Below are 20,551 nucleotides of genomic sequence, written 5' to 3'. Positions count from 1 at the left end.
CGCTTCCTTGGAGGTGTCGGAACGTGATTGGCTGTCGCGCGATCGAGATGCGATATTGATTTTTAACGCTCGGTGCGATGTGAGCTTTATACAGCTGTGAATGCGGGAGGACGTCAAACTGTCACGTCACAAATGTCACGATACGAGGATTAGCGGCGGCGAGATTTTTAATATCTGGTGCAATTGGGATTGCGATGACGATCATCAATTAGATCCTCGAGCGAGAGAAACGGTGTAAATATTCAATTATGTCTAACGGCAATATAACCTTACCGAAAGCCCCGAAGAACCTGTGCTTCTCCGAGCTCGATTTCGTACAGGTTTGACAAGTTTTTTTTTCTTTTCATTTACGCAATGTTTACGGTGTTTACGAGATGTAAATTTAATTTAATTTTTTTCCCCGTCCCTGCGCTCGCCGTCGTAGGAGAATTTCGATGTCGACACTTTCCTGCAAGATCACAGGAAGAATGGCAAACTGGAGACGATGCGGGATGATCTTGGCATGTACTTGAAATTACTGAGATCGGCTATGATCGACCTGATTAACCGGGATTACACGGATTTCGTGAACCTGTCCAGCAACTTGATCGGACTGGACAAGGCCATCAATGACCTGCAAGCGCCGCTTGGACAGTTGAAGGAGGAAGTTATGGTAAAAAATAGAAAAGTACACACTTGGAACTGATATCTGAGATTGTTTAAAGGTTCAACGAGTTATATTTTACAATCAGATCAGAGATCGGACACAGGAAATCTTATTTTACATATCTGTAATATTTATTTGGATCCAATAACAGAAAATTTTGTTTCGGCAGCAAGTGCGACAAGCTCTAGACGATGAGATTACAGCCATTTCGGCTAATTTGAATGACAATTTGAAGATAAGGGAACGTAAGCAAAGTTTGCACAGCTTGCAACACGTGTACAAGTCGCTGAGAAAACTCACCTCCATATTATGCATGAAAACGTTTATGGAAAATCCCACGAAGATCGACGTTCTGGAACAGGCTGCGATTGAATTGAATCAATTGAAATTCCATATGTCCAGGTGTAAATCAGATATCTCAGCTGATCAAGAGAAGGTACGTATTTTTAGAAACAAAATGATGATGCATCAATAGTCAAATAAATCAAAACGATTATTTTATAATAGGAAACCATCGAATTAGAAAGCTTATATCTAACGTGTCTGAACGAGTTGTTCTTAGCGTGTATACACGAGAAGAATTCAAACTTGGCGATCCGTTGCCTCAGAATTTATCTCACGCTCGACAAAATAACCAACGCCGAAGAACTGGTCAGACACGAGCTTGTAAGGCCATTAATATACAATGTGATTAACGAGGAGAACCTTCAATCTGACCCGCTTGGTCTGCAAAGCATTTATCACAGATTACTGAACATTCTAGATGTGGAATTAAAACAGTTATTAGATATCACGTTACATCCTGAAAGGTACATTATGAGTTACATTTGATCGAGCATATATAATTATTTATTTGTAAATACACTGATCATTATTTCGGCGTTGTAGAATGTCCGTGAAAGGATTTAATTTTCTGGTGAACAGCTTTTGGGTTGAGATCGAAGAAAAGATCGAGCAATATATAAAGTCCATTTTTGCCCCGGGAGATCCAGTACTATTTCACAAAGTATGAAAAATATTTGAAATTTGTGTTAAGGTATAGAAATGTATATCTCTCAAGTTAACGTTAAATTTTAGAGGTATACAGCCACGTTAGAGTTTTTAACGAAATTGGAGATGGAGTGCGTTACGCCTGAAATTTTGGCGGCATTGAAGAATCATCCACAATACAAGAGTTTTCTCAAGAAATGGAATCTGCCGGTGTACTTTCAAATACGATTTCAAGAGATAGCCGGCAGCGTGGAGGCAATGTTAGCTGAGCCAGTATCGCCGGACTCGGTCAAAGGTAGTCTGATTTCGCTGACGCAAAAAGATTTCTCCCTTTATGCAACCGATGTGGTTTGGGATAATCTGCTAAGGATTTGGGCTGACGACATCTATTTGTATCAACTGTTCCACAGGTGAGCAACTGATCTGTAATTCTGCCTGTGATAATAATTTCTATTGCAACTCTAACGTCTTTATTAAACTAACGCATTGTTATTGTTGTCAGATTCTGGAAACTCAGTCTTCAAATAAGCTCGAGGTATCAAACTTGGTGTCAGAGTGCAATAAAACAAGTATGTTTTCACATTTAGCTTATTACAATGCGACATTTATATACAAATTTAGTTCTCGATATTTTCATGTACAGAGACCAATTTTGTGCTTATAGGTATGGCCAGTGATAAATGAAACTAATAATTCAAGTGACTCAGAACGTTCCACGAGATTAAACTTTCTAGTATATTTGTATAGTGACATAGAAAAATTGATAAATGCCCTTCCATCTTTCCTACAAATGGTGCAATCAAAAATTAAAGACGAGAATGTTACAGTATCGAAATTATTAGAAGGTAATATGTAAGCACGAATTTTCTAAAAATAATACATTATATAATATTAAATTTATCTCACCTTGATTCGTATTTTAGATTCTTTAGGTGAAACGTCGAAGAGTCTCGCTAATCTTTTACCTTTAGTTACGAAAGAAATTGTAAATGAGCTTTCAGAGCAATGTGTAACGCACTTGAAACAAGTCAGCGACATTCCTCGATTATTTAGGAGAACAAAGCGAGACGTGCCAACTAAACCTTGTCCTTACGTAAAGAGTGCGATGGTCCCTCTTACTAATTTTTATACAGATTACAACAAGATCATTCCCGAAAATATTCTTCTTTGGTTGGAGTTAACTTTATCTTCGTTAACAGAAAGGTAAACGATAAATTTATTTCCCCAACAATATTGTTATTAAAAAATCTGAAAATGTATCAAAACAATGTAAAATTTATTATCCATACAGTAGAAATATTTAATTTTGTTTTAGCTATTTATTATTCGTCACGGATGTGTTAACGTCTGTGCAAAAGACGGAGGAGAGTTTAAGGAGGTTGAAAAAGATTCGTGATAAATCCACTGGAATTCTTCCTTCAGAACCACAGGGAATTAGCGACGACGAAAAGATACGTATTCAGCTTAAAGTGGACGTGGACGGTTACACAAATATGGTAAGGAAATATGCACATTTAAAATAAATTTTTATGTCTAATTTATTCATTTATTTATAGGTCAAAGATCTTAATATCTCGACTACCAACATACATCACCTGCAGGAATTGGTAGATGCTGTAGAAGCGGCTGTTAAAAAATGAAATTTAACAATAATCTTTAATTGTGTCGCAAAATGTGCCAATTCAGAAATAACCCAAAGACGCCGTCTTATCAATTACATCATTGTAAATCGTTCGTCACTGTAACAATTAAAAGCTTCGAAAATAGAATAACATCTCATATTCGAGCTGTCACAATCAAGTTGAATGTTTATGATTTATAATCGTATGTGTAAGAATTTTATTTTGTTGTACATATTCCTCCTATACAATGATGTACATAAAACGTCTTTGCACAAAATTTGCATTGTCTCTGTTTTATTATTTGCATTTTTTATATTCCCTCAAATTATGTTATTATGATTTAATTAAGAAATTATTCATAAATCATGCATCGTTCATGAATATCTGATGAAAAAGAGGAGGTATTAATTCAAACAACTTTGCATTTGTTGCGCGTTGATATATTTGTCTTTACAAAATTTAAAGGCTTGTCTATTTTCCCAATGTAATACACAAAATATAAGAACAATCTGTAATAAATTCTAGTCCCACGAGTCACTTTGGGGCAATTCGATCGTGTAGCTCACGTCCTGATGAGGATAGGCAGGATCCCACCAATTCAAGATACGGTAATTGATAACGTTACGGAGTACTACTTGATTTGTAAATGTACCGGGAGCATCCGACGTTCCGAATCCAAGTTGAAGTCTGCGTTCTCTGAAGCCGGGCATTAGATTCTCAGATACTGTTTGCAGGACTAATCCGATCACAGGTGGTAACATACTATACTTTAAACAAGTCACCTACACATAAGTTATTAAACGCATTAAAATATATTACTACAAACAAAAATTCATTTCATCAAAAATCTACGAACGAGTCTTTTATGTTACACACCCTAAGCACTTTGCAACCTTCCTCAGGATTAACAGCTACATCTTCCAATGTATCGAGAAATTCGGTTTTTCTACCATCACGTTGCTTACATTGGTTTATAGAGCTGTTGCGCGTTTTGGAAACTTCCTTCAACTTAAAATAGAAATACCATACTTTCACCTCCTAAAACACACAACATTAAGTATTATCATGCGGCGTGAAGTAAAGGATGACAAGTCCAATATAATTACACAATTGCTAGATACCATTTTACATAATTACATAATTTAAAATTTATATACAAAAGAACAGCTATACGTTTACTTGAGCTTAATAGTTTAAATGCGGATAAAGAGTTATTCGCAATTTACTTTACTCCACATGAGAGTGCATTTTCTTTTCACGAGAGAATGCGGCTCGTCCTGTCGTAAGTAAGACATATCGTCTCCTTCCCCTTCCGGCGTTCTAAAATAACTGTAATGCAATGCCCTGATAACACAAGCTCTTAGTCCATGTAATCTCATACATTGTGGCTGCAAGCGCTCCGGCAAGTTTGGTACGAATTTGTAATATCTAGAATTACAATCTGATTTTAAATTATTGTACAGTCATACAGCTGCAATGTACAATTATATATCATATTTACCATATTAAGAAATAAATATAAAATGTTACATTTTAGAACCATTAATCTACTTAAAAAGTAGTATTAAAGACATAAACAGAATAAAAAGACAATAATTTGAAAATAATCTTTAAAAAGAAATTCACACATTTTAGTTCATATAACATTATCAGACTGTACAGTAAAGTACTTACGATCTGTATAAATGGAACCAAAATTTTCCAGTGGTGGTTACATAGTAAGAACTTCTGCAAATACTTGCAAACTTTCCAACTGCTTCAGGCTGTATATATTCCGAGATAATAAACCATATGTCCAATGGATAGTCGATTCCTATTAAACAAACGTAGTATTTTTGTTACATTTTATCATATATGATACTTTGTACATTTATGATGCAATCGTTAGAAAAAATGTTCATGTTTAATTAAAACGCATTTCATTTACCTTCATCTTCATCATTATCCTTTTGACATTTCGATTTCCTTCTATTCCTTCTTCCTCTTGTGTTATCTCTTAATAAGGTCTCTTCATCTGTTTCATCCCATGCTGGTTTTTCTTCTTTCGTCGCTTCTTGTTTCACTAAATAAAATTTCAATAATATAATTGAAACAATACGCTATAATACTTATCCAACAAAATAGTTCAGTAAAAAGTGAGGTAAATAAGTTATCTTCTAACCTTCATTAGAGACATTTGTAACTGATTTCTTGGACCTTGCATGTATCCGTGATGTATTAGCAAAGTCGTCAATGGTCACATCTGCTGTAAAATATCAAAACAACAATTATTTATGGGGAAACACAAATGTAAAAAGTAAATTAAAAAAAATATATACATATATATAGTCTTTTATTCGACAAAACATTTGTTCAGCTTCTCGCTGTTCTAAGTTTTCACATTCAAGATTAAATAAACATTATATTCGTGTTTATTTCATTTTTCATAGCCATACCAAAGAACATTATTTAGCATTCTGCATTTTGAGGTAAAATTTCGTACGCGTTGCAGGGTGCAGGGACAAGTAAATTTACAACGCGATACGTGTAAGTGGTGTATACAAGAGCACTTAACCTCCTACACGATTGTCAGTCCTCGTCTCTCTCCTCCGGCCCGCCTTCTTTCGCAGAGCGGACATCGTGCGTGTCGATGCGTTTCAACGTGGCGCGATTAAAGCGTGCTAATTAATCAGGTACGCATTACGAGGAAATGAGAGATCTATGTACAAGTATATACACTAACAACGCTGCCGTAGGCAATAGGCTATCGCGCTCATCACACGACACTGATCCGACCGATCGCACGATCCCGCATCGCGGATCCCCTCGCTCGCTCGCACGCTCCGCGACTCTCATAACCGCCGTCGACGAACGTTATCGGAAGGTGGAAACATCGCGACGAACCATCATATCAAATCACGACTGTCACATCGGGACCGTCAGGAGAAGCACATCATGGCGACGCAGGCTGGCTTATCGCATATATAATATATACATATACATACTGTGCATACAAAGTATATAATATACATACATGTATGTATGTAATTTACGTTGCCCGGGCTTTCCTTCGTGAATTTTTGTCTAGTAGAAATGTATTTGAATTTTATATGTTTTATATCAATATCGAACTATATATATAAACACGCGAATTTCATTATAGTTTTAACTATTTTTCAACGTATTTGATACAGATCGATTTTACTCCTACACTCTCAGAATGTATAAAAAAAAAGATAAGATAATAAAGTGTTTAAAAATTAAACGTATACATATATGTTACATATAAAAGTTAAATTATTAAAATAAAAGTAAATCACATAAAAAATAATTCTGCACCTTATTTTTACCTTATTTCATAAGAATTGATTTATATAAAAAGATGTTTTTATTGTACAAAACGGACATCTTATTTCAACCAGGAAAAAGATAATCTAAACTAATTTAAAGTCTAAAGACATATTTTTATTAAACAAATCGAAATTTCGTATCACAATTCACAAATCTATTTCAAGAATCGATTTCTCGAAGTAAAGATCGATTCAGAATCGTACTCTCGAACATCCCTGGCGCGTAGTATCGACGCGCCACGCGCCTGCGGACAGTGCAGACGCGGTTTTTCACCGTTTGAAACAGTTCGGCGGGGGGGATCAGGGGGGTTGAAAATCGCGCGAATACCACACACACGTGCGACATGTTCGGGTCGACGACACTTCGGAGAGCCGTGCTGCTCGTCGTCCTCGTCGCCACGTTCCACGCCGCGACGGTCTCCGCGACGCACCGACTGAACGTGCCCCGCATCCTGTTGCCCGTGTTCAACAACTTCGCGGTGAATTTCACGCTGGAGGTGACGGACGGCAGTTGCTACAAATGGTGACTATATATACTTCTTTTTCTGTTCCGTTCCTCGCACCGAGCTGGCGCGAATCACGCCGAGTCGCTAATCACGCGGAATCGCTCTCGTCTCCGTGGAGCGTAAATTTTCCGTCGCGCGGCACGTTGCCGGTCGCACCATAACCTCATCGCGGCCATCCGCGGTCCCCGCATCCTTTCCTTTGCGGCAGCGATGACGTAGTAATTACCCGCGAATTGAAGATTGTTCACGCGGCGCGTGATGCAGCGCGATCTTTTGTTTTAAGACAGAACGGGCGGATATATTTGCGGAATTGTTTAATATTCAAGTAATACTTGAGTATTCAGGTACTCTTAAATTACAGCTTTAATTATGTCTGCGTACAGTAAATTTCGCGTTGTAGGGAAATTCTTTTGAAATATTTGATTTTTCCGGTTTTTTTTCTATGATCTCCGTTCTCCACAGGTCGACCTCACGGTTAGACATCATCCAGCTGATCCCCATAAACGAGAACTTCGACAGGACATGTTCGCCAGCGATATTGATTCAAACCATAACGAGAGAACTGACGAGAAATACCGTGATCGTTTTGGCGGAAGATATCAATACCGGCCACTTTCTGCGATGCGACGTTATAGTGGACGCAATTTTCTCACTGAATCTCATTACCACCACGAGAGAATTGTATATCGAGGATATACCTGAAGCGTTCGAGGTACGGGCGTACGATGAGCACGGAAACGAGTTTACGACTCTGGCGGGCATTGAATTCGTGTGGACTATCGGCGACGCCGACAAACACGTGTCGTCCGACGGCAAATTTGCGAGTAACGTGTTACGTTTCATGACCTACGAGGAGTCGCAGTACGAAAGACCCGTTAGTATAGCCACGTTGGACAGCGTCGGCAAAAGGGGTCACATTATTCTCATACAAGGTGTCAGGACCGGCACGGCTAAGGTATCCGTTAGACTGCCACATTCGGAGTACAAGTATGTCCCATCTATAGAGCTGGAGCTGGTCGTCATCGCCAATTTGATCATCATTCCACCAGAGATAACGATAATGGCACAGGACAGCTTTAGATACAAGATAATGCACACTCGTCAGGGTCGCCTGGAGGAGATCAGCCTGCCTTTGAGTCAGTATTACTTGGAGGCCGAGTATCCCGACATCCTGGAGATCGATAACGACCACGATTTCGCCTACGGGCGTACATTGGGACGTACGAAGGTGTTTCTACACGACAAGAATGTCCGCGAGGAGTATCCGGTTGTTCTACCATCCGCCATAGTTAACGTACACGAAGTCGCGTACATCTCCCTTTCCGTTTTGCCGAACAGAAACTGGGGATTGGTGTTGGGTCACGCTCACGAGATCGTCGTTGAACTCTACGACAGCAAAGATCATAAATTCCACATTGGAGAAGGCGTGGAAGTGTCCATGAAGATGGACGAGCAATATCTGGAGCCCAAGTCGATTACGCAAAACGGCACTTATGCCGTCGTGATACCGATCACTTGCGGGACGACGATCGTGGAGGCAACGCTACGCGGTATAATCGATGAACGTGGCAAAAGGATTACCTTCGAGCCTCAGCTCTCCACTAGGGTCGAACTCACGACACACACCCCGGTGAAGGTTCAACCTCGCGTCTTGGCTGTTCCATGGGACGTCGTGAACAAATCCAGGTGAGCATAGAGGAATTGTTAATACGTCGAAAGAATTAATATAGATTTCTCTTTTATCGCTTTCTATCACTGTATTCCAGATTCGACATAATGTTGAAGGCGAGCGGGGGAGATGGGTCGTACGTTTGGTCCAGCAGACAACCGTCGATACTGGCCGTCTCGCAGAACGGCGGTATTAGAATTCTGTCAGCAGGTACGGCGGAGGTAGTCGTCACAATGGCGAGAAATCAATATAACAGAGACACGGCGAAGATACACGTATTGTCGCCTGTAAAGCTGAAAATTGTCGACTATAACATGGAGGCGGCCATAGGAGAACCCATTCATTTGCACGTTGCGTTATTTGGGATACTGCTCAACGGATCCGACGCCAAAGAAATACCTTTCAGCGATTGCAAGGATCTCGATTTCGAGGTGCATATCCCGGACGTGAACTTCGTGCGGAGTTACGATAAGAACGTTCAACCGATCGGCGTTGCGTGCGCCGTAATAACCGTGACAAATTATCGCTACGTCGGGACGTCCGACGTAACCGTTGCCTACAACGCGAACAACAACGACGTGATCGATCATTATTTGACAGATAACGTCACCGTGTCGGCATACGAACCACTCACGGCGATACACCCCGGGAGTAAGGAAACGTTACTTGCTGTGGGATCCTCGAGGTACGTGGTGTTCAAGGGCGGACCGCTGCCATGGACGAACAAGTCCCAAGATTACTCACGGGAGATACAACTGTCGAACGAGGAGATCGCCGAGGTGGCTGAATACGAGGACACGTTGAGCGGACCCTTTGACAGAACCGTGTTCAAGGTGATCTGCAAGGCGTTGGGCAAAACCGCTCTGACGTACACGGTGTCGAACGTCCCCCTGTTCTCGAACTGTCGGCACACTCACGCGTCGGAAACGATCGAGATCGTCTGCGGCAAGCCCAGGTACATTTACCTGCAGCCGGAATTCAAAGGGGCACACGACAAAAATTGTCCGATCGGTCAGAACACGGACAAGATAATCGCGCACAGCGATAAGCGTCTGAAGATCGCTGTAATCGTCAAGGACGAGGACGGTAGGCGGTTCGACAATATCACGAGCTTGAACATCGAGTGGAATCTGAAGCCGTCGGGCAGCGGCACCGTAGAAATCCAGTCCAGCACGATGGAGGAGACTTGGACGGACATGGACGTGATTCTGCCGAAGAGTCACTATCAAAATATCATCTTCAAGAAGCATCACGGCGTTCTCACGATATTCGCGACTGTGACCGGCTACCAGAAGCTTGTTCTAAATAGACTGAAACTCACGCCGGAGTGGCCACCGTTTCCCGTCGAGAATGAAAGAGGTGGAGTGGAGACGCCGCTGATAGAAGCCTCCATAGAGGCAACTCTGGTGAACGACACCGTCATCAGTCCCAGTAAATTGATAATTCTGAACGATTCGAGCATGAAGTCGTACTTGCAGGTCAGCCAAGGCTCCGGTTACTACGAGTTCATTCTCAGTTCGAAAGATATAGCGGATATTCGATACATGGACACGACGAGGACGATCAGCGTGACGCCGAAGAAGCCGGGTGAGCTTCATATAGCACTGATGGATCTCTGCCTACCCTCGAAGTTGGCGGAGGTGCACGTGGAGGTTCAACAACTCGCGGCAATCGAGGTGGACACCGTAGATAAGATTGAAAAGGGGAAATGCGTGACAGCCGCGTTGAGACTCTACGACACGAACGATCATGTTGTGAAACTGCCGTCTCTTGGCGCGCTAGAATTCCACGCTGAGATCGACAACGAGCATATCGAGATCAAGCAGTTGCCCGCAACCGAACAAGACGTCGCGCCCTACGAGCGAATCCTGTACAAAATTCACGGCTTGTCTGAGGGCGAAAGTCAGCTGACGTTCGTGAAGACAGGTGACCGTGAGATACGCAGCGAGCCGGTCACCGTGCAGGTGTTCGTCCCGCTGCGGGTGCAGCCGAGGAATCTGACGATACTGATCGGCACCATTTATCAGATGCAGACCGTCGGCGGTCCGCCTAACGCCGAGATCGAATTCACGACGGAGAGCGGCGATATCCTGCGCGTCGATCGCAACGGGATTCTCGAGGGGAAGTCGGCGGGCTGGACCGGGATTCACGTGCGCGCCGTTGGTCTCGACGCCAAAGGCAACAAGGTGGTCTACTCGGAGGATCGCGCCGATATATACGTGCTGCATCTCGAGGGAGTGAAGATCTCGACCCCGGTGAACAGGGTGAGAGCAGGCGCGACGTTTCCCCTCTGGGCATTCGGTATCCCCGATTATCTGACGCCCCTCATCATCGGTTCCATGCAGTTGCAGCTGAGTTTCGCGTGGTCGTCGAGCGATCCCGGTCTGTTGACTTTACACAACATGTACGAGGGCACCGGCATCAACATCAGATACCAGAATCAGGTGTCGCTGAGAGCCAGGGCTGTGAGCCCAGGTGTGGCGACGATCTACTTGAACGCCACCGTGCCCTGCAACATGCTGTCCAGTTACAGCAAGAACGACATCATATATACCACGTTCGTGAAGATCGAGATCTTCGAGGAGCTGCGCCTGACCGAGCCGCCATCGTCGGGAAACTCGATATCGACGCTACTGATGTCACCGAATTCCGTTCTACGGCTGCAAACCAATCGCGACCGGCACGGCACGACGACCTACAGGATCTTATCGGGCACGCACGGCGACGAATTCGAGGACCCGCGCGCCTTGACGCCCGCCGCGAAGGCCGTGACCGTGGAGAAGAACGGAATCGTGCGATCCGGTGAGAATTACGGTCAGACGATTATCTCCGTTACGAATACGGAAGCGTACAACTTGAGGCAATCGTTGACGGTGGTCGTCGAGGTCAAGCCTATTCATTACATGATGCTCTCCCTGAAATCCAAACTGCGCATACGGAACGGCGAGGAGCTGAACATGTTACCGAAGGGAATGGAGCTGGATTACATCGTTGAATATTACGACAATGTAGGAAACAAATTCCACGCTGCCGAGACGAACGTTAAGGCCATGCTGAATCGCGCCGATCTAGCGTCGTTCACCGCGGGCGCGGGTAACGTCATTACCGCCAGGTTCCTGGAAAACGGCGAGCTGGTCATCAAGACCTTCAACGAGAAACATCCCAATGGAATGTTCGACTACGTTCACATGATGATCGGCGATATCATATTTCCCACGAAGACCACCCTGACGATTGGCGATATAATATGCTTCTCCATGCCGCTTCTCTCGTCCGACGGTGATCCGGGATACTGGCAGTCCTCCGCGCCCGAGATATTGTCGGTGGATCCCCTCACGGGTATAGGTCGCGCCCGAAACGTCGGCCACGCCGTTATAAAACACAGCCTCGCGACACACGTACAGAGTGAGATAGAAGTCAACGTTTTACCAGTTGCACGGGTAATTAATCACTTAACAAAGAAATATAACATATCATAATGCGGCGCGGTATACGTCGTAATAAAGTGATTTTTTTTTTCGCACAGGTATCCATCGTTCCTTTGAGAGGAAGAAACATCACCGGCACGGAAATCTTCAGCGTTCCGCTCGTGCTGAAGAGTAAGGACGAGGAGATCAAGGAGAATAACGTGTTGGCTAGAGGCTTAGGCGGTTGTCGGACGTTATCGTCATTTGCATTGAACACGTTTCCCTACGCGTGTAACATCCAGTTCGTCTCGTCGAGTTCGTCGATCGGCGTGAAGGACTTGTTCGTCGTGAAGCCGCGATTCGATATCGTGACAGGTTGGTGCAGTCTTATTATCGCGCACGATGAAAGATGAAGATACGTTTGTTGCAACGATTTTTTCTTTTGCTTATCACAGGCTTTTATTATTGCGACATCATACCAATGAGTTCTCCGACTATAGCCGCCAGTGTGTTGGAAAGCCGTATTCAAATTAGCGTCCAGAGCCGTGACATCGAGTCAGCAGCTCTGGAACTCGCTTATTTGCCACCTGTGTACGTCGACGCCAAGGAGATCACGTTTGTCACCACTCAAAGTGTTGGTGGTGTGCTGTCGACATCGTTTGAGGTGTATGGATTGTCGTCGGTGTTACAGTATCTCAATGTGAGTCGTTTGTTTAAGAATCTAAAAAAAAAAATTTTTTTTCTTTAAAATCTGAAAATGTTAGACTTACGCATAAGAAATAACGCAATTAAAATTATTTATTAAGTCTTTTAACTTTATTGAATTATTTATTTTTTATTAGAATTGTGTGATGCTAATAGTTAAAAATTTATATTTGCTAAACGTTAATATTCTTTTTGTATATTTCTTTTTAAATTTTATGAAATATAATACTATTTACATTTTTTTCTATCAGATCGCTGTACCGGATGGTGTGGCCGTCACTTGGCAATACGTCTCCAAATCTACAATACAGTACAGATTGCGTCTAATGCATAATCAGGACGAAATTCAGGGACAAAAAATGTTCATTTCTAACGATTTGACCAAGCAAAACATATCTGTAAGTAACCTGTATGGGGGTTTTAAACGCATTTACTTGCCGGACGTTATAGCGATAGTCATTAAATGATATCACGCGTTTCTTTCCAGCTTCACATACGCGTGGCAAGATACAGTCAATTCATCCCTATGTCCGGAGTACAATGGGTGAATTACATGTATTTCCACAGATACACGCTGGGAACATTCGCTGTTATTGTGATCACCATCTTTTATGGTAAGACGAGAGTCAAATTTTTTTAATAAAATAAACTTACGTTATTTTCAGTATTACTAACGAAAGTTGTGGATTTTTCAGTCTGGAAACACAAAGTGGCAGCTGTCGATTTAACAGTCAGGAATAGAGGTATTTTTGGTACGTACCATTTTTTTTTTTTTCTCTTTCATATTTTATTCATTGACGTTAATTTTACGATGTTTGTCGTACGACGTTTTTCTCAATATAGCATTTGTGATATTAATGATGGTTTTTTTTTACAGCTGACAAATCTCCGCCGATGATAAGGAAAACGATCTGTACTCCGTGTACAACTACTCCGACTACTCCCACGACTCCCAGCCCGCGAACTCCGCCGTTAAGGCCGTTTTCGGCGTTCGAATCGTCTGTTTACGGTGACCCGCGTAGTTTCGGCACACCGTATATCAGGAGGAGAGATATATGTTAGAAAAAGATATGTTAGGAGAGTTAAAATCGAATACAGAGCAGCTCCGAATTGTTGACAAAGATTCGTTAGAAAATAACGTCCGTTCCCCTATCAACAATAAGAAACATTATTTAAATTTAAGATGCTCAGTTTCATGAGAAAAATTTAGTTTTGTCGACGTAAAGCGACTAATACGGATAACGACTGATGCTTTCATTAAAAATGATTCATTATAAATTAGTATAATAATCATTACAGAATTGTGCCTTAAAGGGGTCAAAATTATCATCCGTTCTTTTTATGTATGGAAACAGGTCCATTTCTTGGAAAAAAAAAACAAGCTCAGTTTTTGTGAAACGTTTGTATTTTCGCTTGACGTGACACACATATATGACATTATTGTACATATTTATATGACTTTGTGACAATTGTGTGTGCGTGTGCGTGTAAAGAATGATTATAACAGTCTGTTAACATTGCCATGATGCACGATTCTTCGTGTATCATCTTCATTTTAATAACGATATAGTTCCTAGTCATAAAACTATATATTTTTGTTTACATAAATAAAACGGCAGCCAACTTATTGTTCGATATACACGATATATTATCGTATATTATCACAGAAAGGAAACCTTATTTTTTTATATTTTGTGAAGCTGTGATATATATACACGTTTGTAGGACATATGTATAGCGTAGCAATTTTTCAAGTTGTATTCTAAGTTAAGTATAGGAGTGCTTAGGAGAAATAGAATATCTAGAGTTACTCGCTTATCAAATAAAGATCCGGTATAAAGTCCGAACATGATATAATGATTTTTTAGAAGAAAAGATATTTCACCGTAAAACAAAAAGTTCCAATATAATTGGGTAAACAAACCATTTCCATTCTTTGGACGATGGAAATTCAGATAGCAAGAAGTTGAATTCTTAAATAAATAAAGTGCAACATGATGTTCATAAATAGTGTCACGTTTATTACAAAAGTAGATGTAAGTAGTAGAACAGTCGTGTTTCTTACAATGATATAGGAAAATTTATAAAGTGACCTAGAAATTCCTGGAAACGACTCTAACATACAATATACAATCAGTGTTTTTTTGTGTTCTTCAGCAATTTCTCGTATTTACTTTTACTCGAGTACCACAAGGCGAATGGAATGAGCAGGGAAGGTAGAGTCATCACGGCGAACGCGGCCCAATCGATCTATGAAACATAACAAAACAGGATTACAAGGCGATAAAATTTAACTCTATAGTATATACATGGATTTATCTAATTTTAAACTAAGACTTTAGGGAATAATTATTGTAATTTTGTTATAAAGGAAACGATATAGAATAATTATGATCTTACTCGGAAAGGAAAAAATAAGATTAAATATTGTGTTATAAATTAAGAAAATAAAAACAAGTAGTACAGTTATAATATGTACATACTGTATTATACAAGACTTTACTGTAAAATACTATGCAGTCAGCATAGTATTTAGTTTCACATTATAATCCACATAAGCGATTAAGTTTCTTTCTAAAGTTTGTATAATTATAAGGCTACCTATCTCGGCGATGTCTTGTAACTCTTTTACAACATCTTAATATACGATCGTTACACAAGTACATATGTTCATACTTACCACGTGAGATGAAAACTGTTTGTCGTAGTCCCTGTATGCCACGATGAGCCCCTCGCCAGGCTCGCTGCTCACAGCCACCTGTAGCCGGGGAGCATCTTCCTTGCGGCGATAGAGAACCTCGGCCGAAGTGAAGTTGAAATATCCAAACTTACGCGGCCTCACAACCACGGTGTGGCTCACGTTGGTGTACGGTGGCACGCGATCGATCCTAGCGTTTAACTCGCCGCTCACGTGAGTGAAGTGATCCGGATGGAACGAATTGTCTGTGATCTCGACCTCCAATGCTGCCACGTTGCCGGTGTTGTAAATAGTGTACTGCAAATTTTGTTTTCGTTACATTAGTAATATTTTTTAATAAATGCAGACTGCGCCAAGTAAAAAATAATATTTCGTAGAAAACATTTGTAGAAATAGAGGTCATTAAAGGAACGCTTCAATGTGATTACTGTGTACAGATGACAAAAGCTTGAAATATAGGCGAAAAATATTCCTTTCTCGTTACCTTAATAACTATGTCCATATTTTCTACCAGGTATTTATTGAGTATCTGTTTGGACACTAATAATCTAGCAGCCTCTTCCTCCTCCTCTGCGTACACAGCTACGCACAGCGCGGCGAACGCCGCGAGCAAGATGTGCCACTTCATACTGCAAGATAAAAGACTTCATTAGTTACTTTGTCATCAATTTTCGCTGCGAAACACTGTTTACGCGTATGAATTCACCGACGTCAGTCGCGTAGCTCGCACATCGCAATACTTTATGTCAACCTTATGTAAAGGACCCCGCTACGGTCATGGGGGGTTTTGGCTCCCAGTCAAATTTAACAATAATGTAGGATAATTTAGTTCATAAAATGCTGATGAAAAGTGTCTATAGGCAAAAAGCCCAAAAATGGACAGTTTCCGAGATATAAGTCATTAAAGAGTGGAAAAATGAGAGTTTCAGGTTTCAGCTAATGGCAGTTTGCAACAGGCTGAATGCCATGCTTTCACTAAAACATTTACTTGATTGCTGAATGAATTATACTTATGCACAGTATGCGTGTTCAAAACGTTTTTCTCTAAAATGCTTAGTTTTTGAAAGAAAAGGGGTGGGCGGGTGATCTCAGACACCCGGTATATGTTGCATACATGTCATTCGATGCAATGACATTATATTATGTATGGTTTGATCATTGACTTGACTATGTGAACACGCATACTGTGCATAAGTATAATTCATTCAGCAATCAAGTAAATGTTTTAGTGAAAGCATGGCATTCAGCCTGTTGCAAACTGCCATTAGCTGAAACCTGAAACTCTCATTTTTCCACTCTTTAATGACTTATATCTCGGAAACTGTCCATTTTTGGGCTTTTTGCCTATAGACACTTTTCATCAGCATTTTATGAACTAAATTATCCTACATTATTGTTAAATTTGACTGGGAGCCAAAACCCCCCATGACCGTTGCGGGGTCCTTTATTTACGCGTCTCGACGATTCTGCCGTTAAGCGCAATTCTGACAGATACGTGTAAAAGTAACCAAGTGATGTGTACGAAATTTCCAGAACACATTTCAGAAATTACGAAACACGAAACACGATCGTCTCGCGCGCTGGAACAGCTGTTGACGTCTCGTTTTCTGGAGCAGAAGTTCGAGAACGCGTGCGATCGTGCCAGCAAACACAAATCGGTCAGTTCCGCGGGAAAAATCGTCGGGTCTCGTTGAAATAGAAAAAAACGTACGTGAAAGTAAAACTCACATTTTTTTCTCCGTGCGGACGTTCGACGGCCGGTGATTACTGTCGTCCCGATGTCTCCAAACGCGCGAAACGTCTCTCGTGTCAGCTGCTCTCAGTGCCGGACGCGGACGCACCATACGACGGCGTGCGAGCCACCGGGAGACACTCGCGAGCTCTCGCGAGAGAGCAGTGCCAACGGCGCCTCGTCCGCTGCCACGTTTCCGACACGGGATGATAGGTCCGCGTACACATCGTTATTTCCGGTACGCGCTGCAAGCGCGCGAAGATGGCGGCGCGGCGGTGGCGCGCGTCGTTTGCTATTTTATACATTTTCACAAAACATGTTCAACAACGCTGGAATATTTTATTACGCATACGGCAAGTTGCCAGCGTCATAAGGAAAATCACAGGTCTGCGCGATTTTTCTCAGACGCGCTTTGCTATCTGGGAAAACGAGTGCCGAATGCCGAAAAATTGAACAAAAAAAATATGCTAGCTATAACTTTAATAAATCCGGATTGCAAGGAATTTTCAGTATCGACTGCGAGAGATAAAACGGAATTTTATTGTTACAACAAAAAAGGATGCCGATCATTTGTTGCGTCCCCTTCGATTCACAAACGATAATAAAATTATCGCTGCGTAAGTGTAAAAGGTGCAAGTGCGGAAGTATAAAGTGCCGAAGAAGTCGCTACACGTTGACGATCAGCTGATCGTGACAGTCGCCCGATTGTTAAATGTGGTGAATGAACGCGAGTGATTCCGTCGCTTCGATTTTAGGTTCGAATTTAGAAGAATCTTGGCAAGAGGGAAAGATAAAAAAAAAAAAAACGCGGAGCAGCGCATCCCGAAAGGAACGGATGTTTATTTTTAGAGGAGTACCACACCGCGACCTGTGACGACCCTGATATGTTTCGCGTGACGCGGGTCAAGGCGCGGTATTGTTAGAGGGTTACTATTTGCATCTCTCGACATGTCGAACTGACGCTCCGCGTGATATATTTATAACTGCAGACTTTTGATCGCCCGATGCGATAAATCTGGTATAAGCGATGGCCGCCAAAGTGTATCAACCCGATCAGGAGCTGGAAACGAAAGTTAAGAAAGGTTAGCCGTTTGTCTTGGCAACTTTCCTAATTCCCTTTCCGTCTCTCCCCTTTCCGCTAAAATTCGCTTTTGACGTCACGAGTCGAGTAAACTCGATAAATCCGCTTTTTCCACGTCGCGATCCGCTTTTTAACGAATATAAATAGAGATCGCTATGCGTGTGATGAGGTTAACGTTGATACGTGACTGAAAAAAAATATGAATATTGATCCACGCGACGACAAATTTCGTTGTTGCAGCGACGGAGCGGATATCGGAGAACATGCACATCGTCGCGAACGAGCCGTCGCTCGCGTTTTACAGGCTGCAGGAACACGTGAGGAAGGCGCTGCCGCCGATGGTGGAGAAGCGCGTGGAGGTGCTGGCGCTGCAGCAACAGCTGCTGGGCAGGTGCTACGACGTGGAGTACGCGGTCAGCGCGATCCGTACCATGCACGGCGCCGGGAAGAGCTTCGAGAATACCCTGGAGTTCATCAAGAACGCGATATTCTTCAAGCAGCAGCTCAAATACGAGGAGCAGAGGCGGCACAAGAAGGACGGCAGCCGGGACTCCGTCTACAAGAGGCTGTCGGCGCACATCCCGACGCTGGACCACCTGCCGGACGAGATATCCGACGTGGTGCGGGAGACGGCGAACCGCGTCGAGTCGATGATGAATCACGCCCGACACTCAGGCGAGACGCAACGATCGGCCGCCACGCACAATTAGAAGGGACGGGGCGGAGGGACGCTCGGTTTTTCTGTGATAACAGCTCGCTCGTCCGCGAGTTTTGTACGTGTAGATTGCGACGCCGCGTATATAATATTATCGATATAATAAAGATGACATTAAACATTTCTACTTTTGTTCTGTCGTTACAGGTATCATTATTTATTATTGTAAGGCAGTGTGCGCCTCTAGTCTTATGGTTAAAGTTACGTTTTTATCAATTCTTTTTCTTTATGTTACATTTACATTTCGATAAATATACATTTCAATAGTGGCTCGAGTTCGTATTGCATTTCAAATGACATTATTGACAACTGACGATTCCTTTTAATTGCAAAACGTTTTTGTCATTTTGACGTCAGTTAGAACATTTTAAATATCAAATTCAAATATTCATTTGAATCAGATACCATCAAACGCGCATCGGTAATGTCATCTCACTTTTAGATTTGGCAAAAGGTACGCGTTTTTTTCAGAGACCAAATCTCGCGAATATTGCAAACATTTATGTGGAGTCGAACGATTCTCGACTGGTAGCGCATCTGCGAATGTATAAGCAGAATCGCAGAGTTATTAACATACACTGTTTTCTCGACGAGTTTTGTATGTCTTACCGGTGTATACGCCACAATCGAATTTTCCAGAGTTGTACTGTAAATTTCAGAAATATATCTACATGGATTGTTTACGTATTGCTTATGTTATGTTTAAACGATTCTTTTTTTCATGCAGACAATATAAGTAATGTAAATTATAAATTGAATGTTCGATTGATTAATTTCCTTGAATTTGTATTTTTGCAAACAGTCTCACAAAGATAAAAAATAGTTTTAGACTTGTTAGTTATGTTAGATGCATTTCAATTACAATTTTTTTTATTTATTAACTGTACAGTGATAAAAAAGATGCACGATATCAATATAGAAAAATTTTTTACGTTATTCCTCTATGAGCTTTTAAATGACAAAAAGCAGCATATTGTTTAGCTCACAGTTGCAACACGCACAATATGCATGTTTATCTTCTTTTTCCATAAGTATAAGATCAAAATTTTTAAAACCATTGTTAATTTTTCTAACATCCTAAAAATTGTACCCAAATCAAATAATAGCATTAAAAATAAAATTGTAAACGCGAAATACATAAATTTCTGATTTTTGTGATAAAATATAAATCGATGATCCTCCTCATAGATTACTTACATAGATTATTTACATAGACGACACGACTACATATGCACCTAGATGTAAATTATATTTTAATTACGCGTTCAACCCTGGAATTTTTATTATCGTATGCATACATTAATAATAAATTATTATTATTAGTATAATGTAATATATAATTAAATGAGACTATAATTTCATGGATAACCCGCCGAATGACGCATTTTTCACTTTTCGTCATTATTCAGTCATTTAAGTATGCCATTCAAAATTTTTTACAAAATCTCGAA

General features: G+C 41.4%; 5 protein-coding genes across 7 annotated transcripts; 3 read left to right on the top strand and 2 right to left on the bottom strand.

Moving 5' to 3' along the window:
* Positions 1-79: 79 nt before the first annotated feature.
* Cog2 (conserved oligomeric Golgi complex subunit 2) lies at positions 80-3,535 on the top strand. 2 transcript variants are annotated; one of them, XM_071770884.1, is made up of 11 exons: positions 82-320; positions 425-652; positions 816-1,082; positions 1,154-1,455; positions 1,535-1,652; positions 1,724-2,046; positions 2,139-2,205; positions 2,301-2,481; positions 2,560-2,839; positions 2,952-3,132; positions 3,193-3,535. In XM_071770884.1, exons 1-11 carry the CDS (start codon positions 249-251, stop codon positions 3,274-3,276), a joined length of 2,103 nt encoding a protein of 700 aa, XP_071626985.1. In that variant the 5' UTR covers positions 82-248; the 3' UTR covers positions 3,277-3,535. The 2 variants fall into 2 exon arrangements, with proteins under 2 accessions (XP_071626986.1, XP_071626985.1); XM_071770885.1 differs by lacking the exon at positions 3,193-3,535 and having other exon boundaries at positions 80-320; positions 2,931-3,069.
* Positions 3,536-3,676: 141 nt separating this feature from the next.
* Positions 3,677-6,215, bottom strand: Fsd (transmembrane protein fates-shifted). 2 transcript variants are annotated; one of them, XM_071770917.1, is made up of 7 exons: positions 5,813-6,215; positions 5,420-5,503; positions 5,186-5,320; positions 4,933-5,071; positions 4,485-4,686; positions 4,135-4,296; positions 3,677-4,040 (listed from the first exon to the last, which is right to left on the bottom strand). In XM_071770917.1, the coding sequence occupies exons 1-7, from the start codon at positions 5,874-5,876 to the stop codon at positions 3,780-3,782; spliced, it is 1,047 nt and encodes a 348-aa protein (XP_071627018.1). In that variant the 5' UTR covers positions 5,877-6,215; the 3' UTR covers positions 3,677-3,779. The 2 variants fall into 2 exon arrangements, with proteins under 2 accessions (XP_071627018.1, XP_071627020.1); XM_071770919.1 differs by having other exon boundaries at positions 5,420-5,500; positions 5,813-6,214.
* Positions 6,216-6,803: 588 nt separating this feature from the next.
* Positions 6,804-15,537, top strand: Gp210 (nucleoporin 210). The gene is made up of 9 exons (XM_071770874.1): positions 6,804-7,110; positions 7,556-8,779; positions 8,860-12,202; positions 12,289-12,544; positions 12,625-12,869; positions 13,126-13,272; positions 13,362-13,488; positions 13,570-13,626; positions 13,752-15,537. The coding sequence occupies exons 1-9, from the start codon at positions 6,932-6,934 to the stop codon at positions 13,934-13,936; spliced, it is 5,763 nt and encodes a 1,920-aa protein (XP_071626975.1). The 5' UTR covers positions 6,804-6,931; the 3' UTR covers positions 13,937-15,537.
* Positions 14,875-17,497, bottom strand: Ssrbeta (signal sequence receptor beta). Its single transcript, XM_071770939.1, has 4 exons — positions 17,301-17,497; positions 16,057-16,201; positions 15,555-15,869; positions 14,875-15,124 (listed from the first exon to the last, which is right to left on the bottom strand). Exons 1-4 carry the CDS (start codon positions 17,414-17,416, stop codon positions 15,008-15,010), a joined length of 693 nt encoding a protein of 230 aa, XP_071627040.1. The 5' UTR covers positions 17,417-17,497; the 3' UTR covers positions 14,875-15,007.
* A 4-nt stretch (positions 17,498-17,501) lies between these two features.
* LOC139808681 (BLOC-1-related complex subunit 8 homolog) lies at positions 17,502-20,229 on the top strand. The gene is made up of 2 exons (XM_071770928.1): positions 17,502-18,386; positions 18,626-20,229. Exons 1-2 carry the CDS (start codon positions 18,332-18,334, stop codon positions 19,093-19,095), a joined length of 525 nt encoding a protein of 174 aa, XP_071627029.1. The 5' UTR covers positions 17,502-18,331; the 3' UTR covers positions 19,096-20,229.
* Positions 20,230-20,551: the final 322 nt, after the last annotated feature.

Source organism: Temnothorax longispinosus, chromosome 2, assembly GCF_030848805.1.
Source record: "Temnothorax longispinosus isolate EJ_2023e chromosome 2, Tlon_JGU_v1, whole genome shotgun sequence".
Classification (NCBI taxonomy): domain Eukaryota; kingdom Metazoa; phylum Arthropoda; class Insecta; order Hymenoptera; family Formicidae; genus Temnothorax; species Temnothorax longispinosus.
The sequence above is the reverse complement of the archived record's forward strand: the minus strand, read 5'-3'. Positions and strand labels throughout refer to the sequence as shown.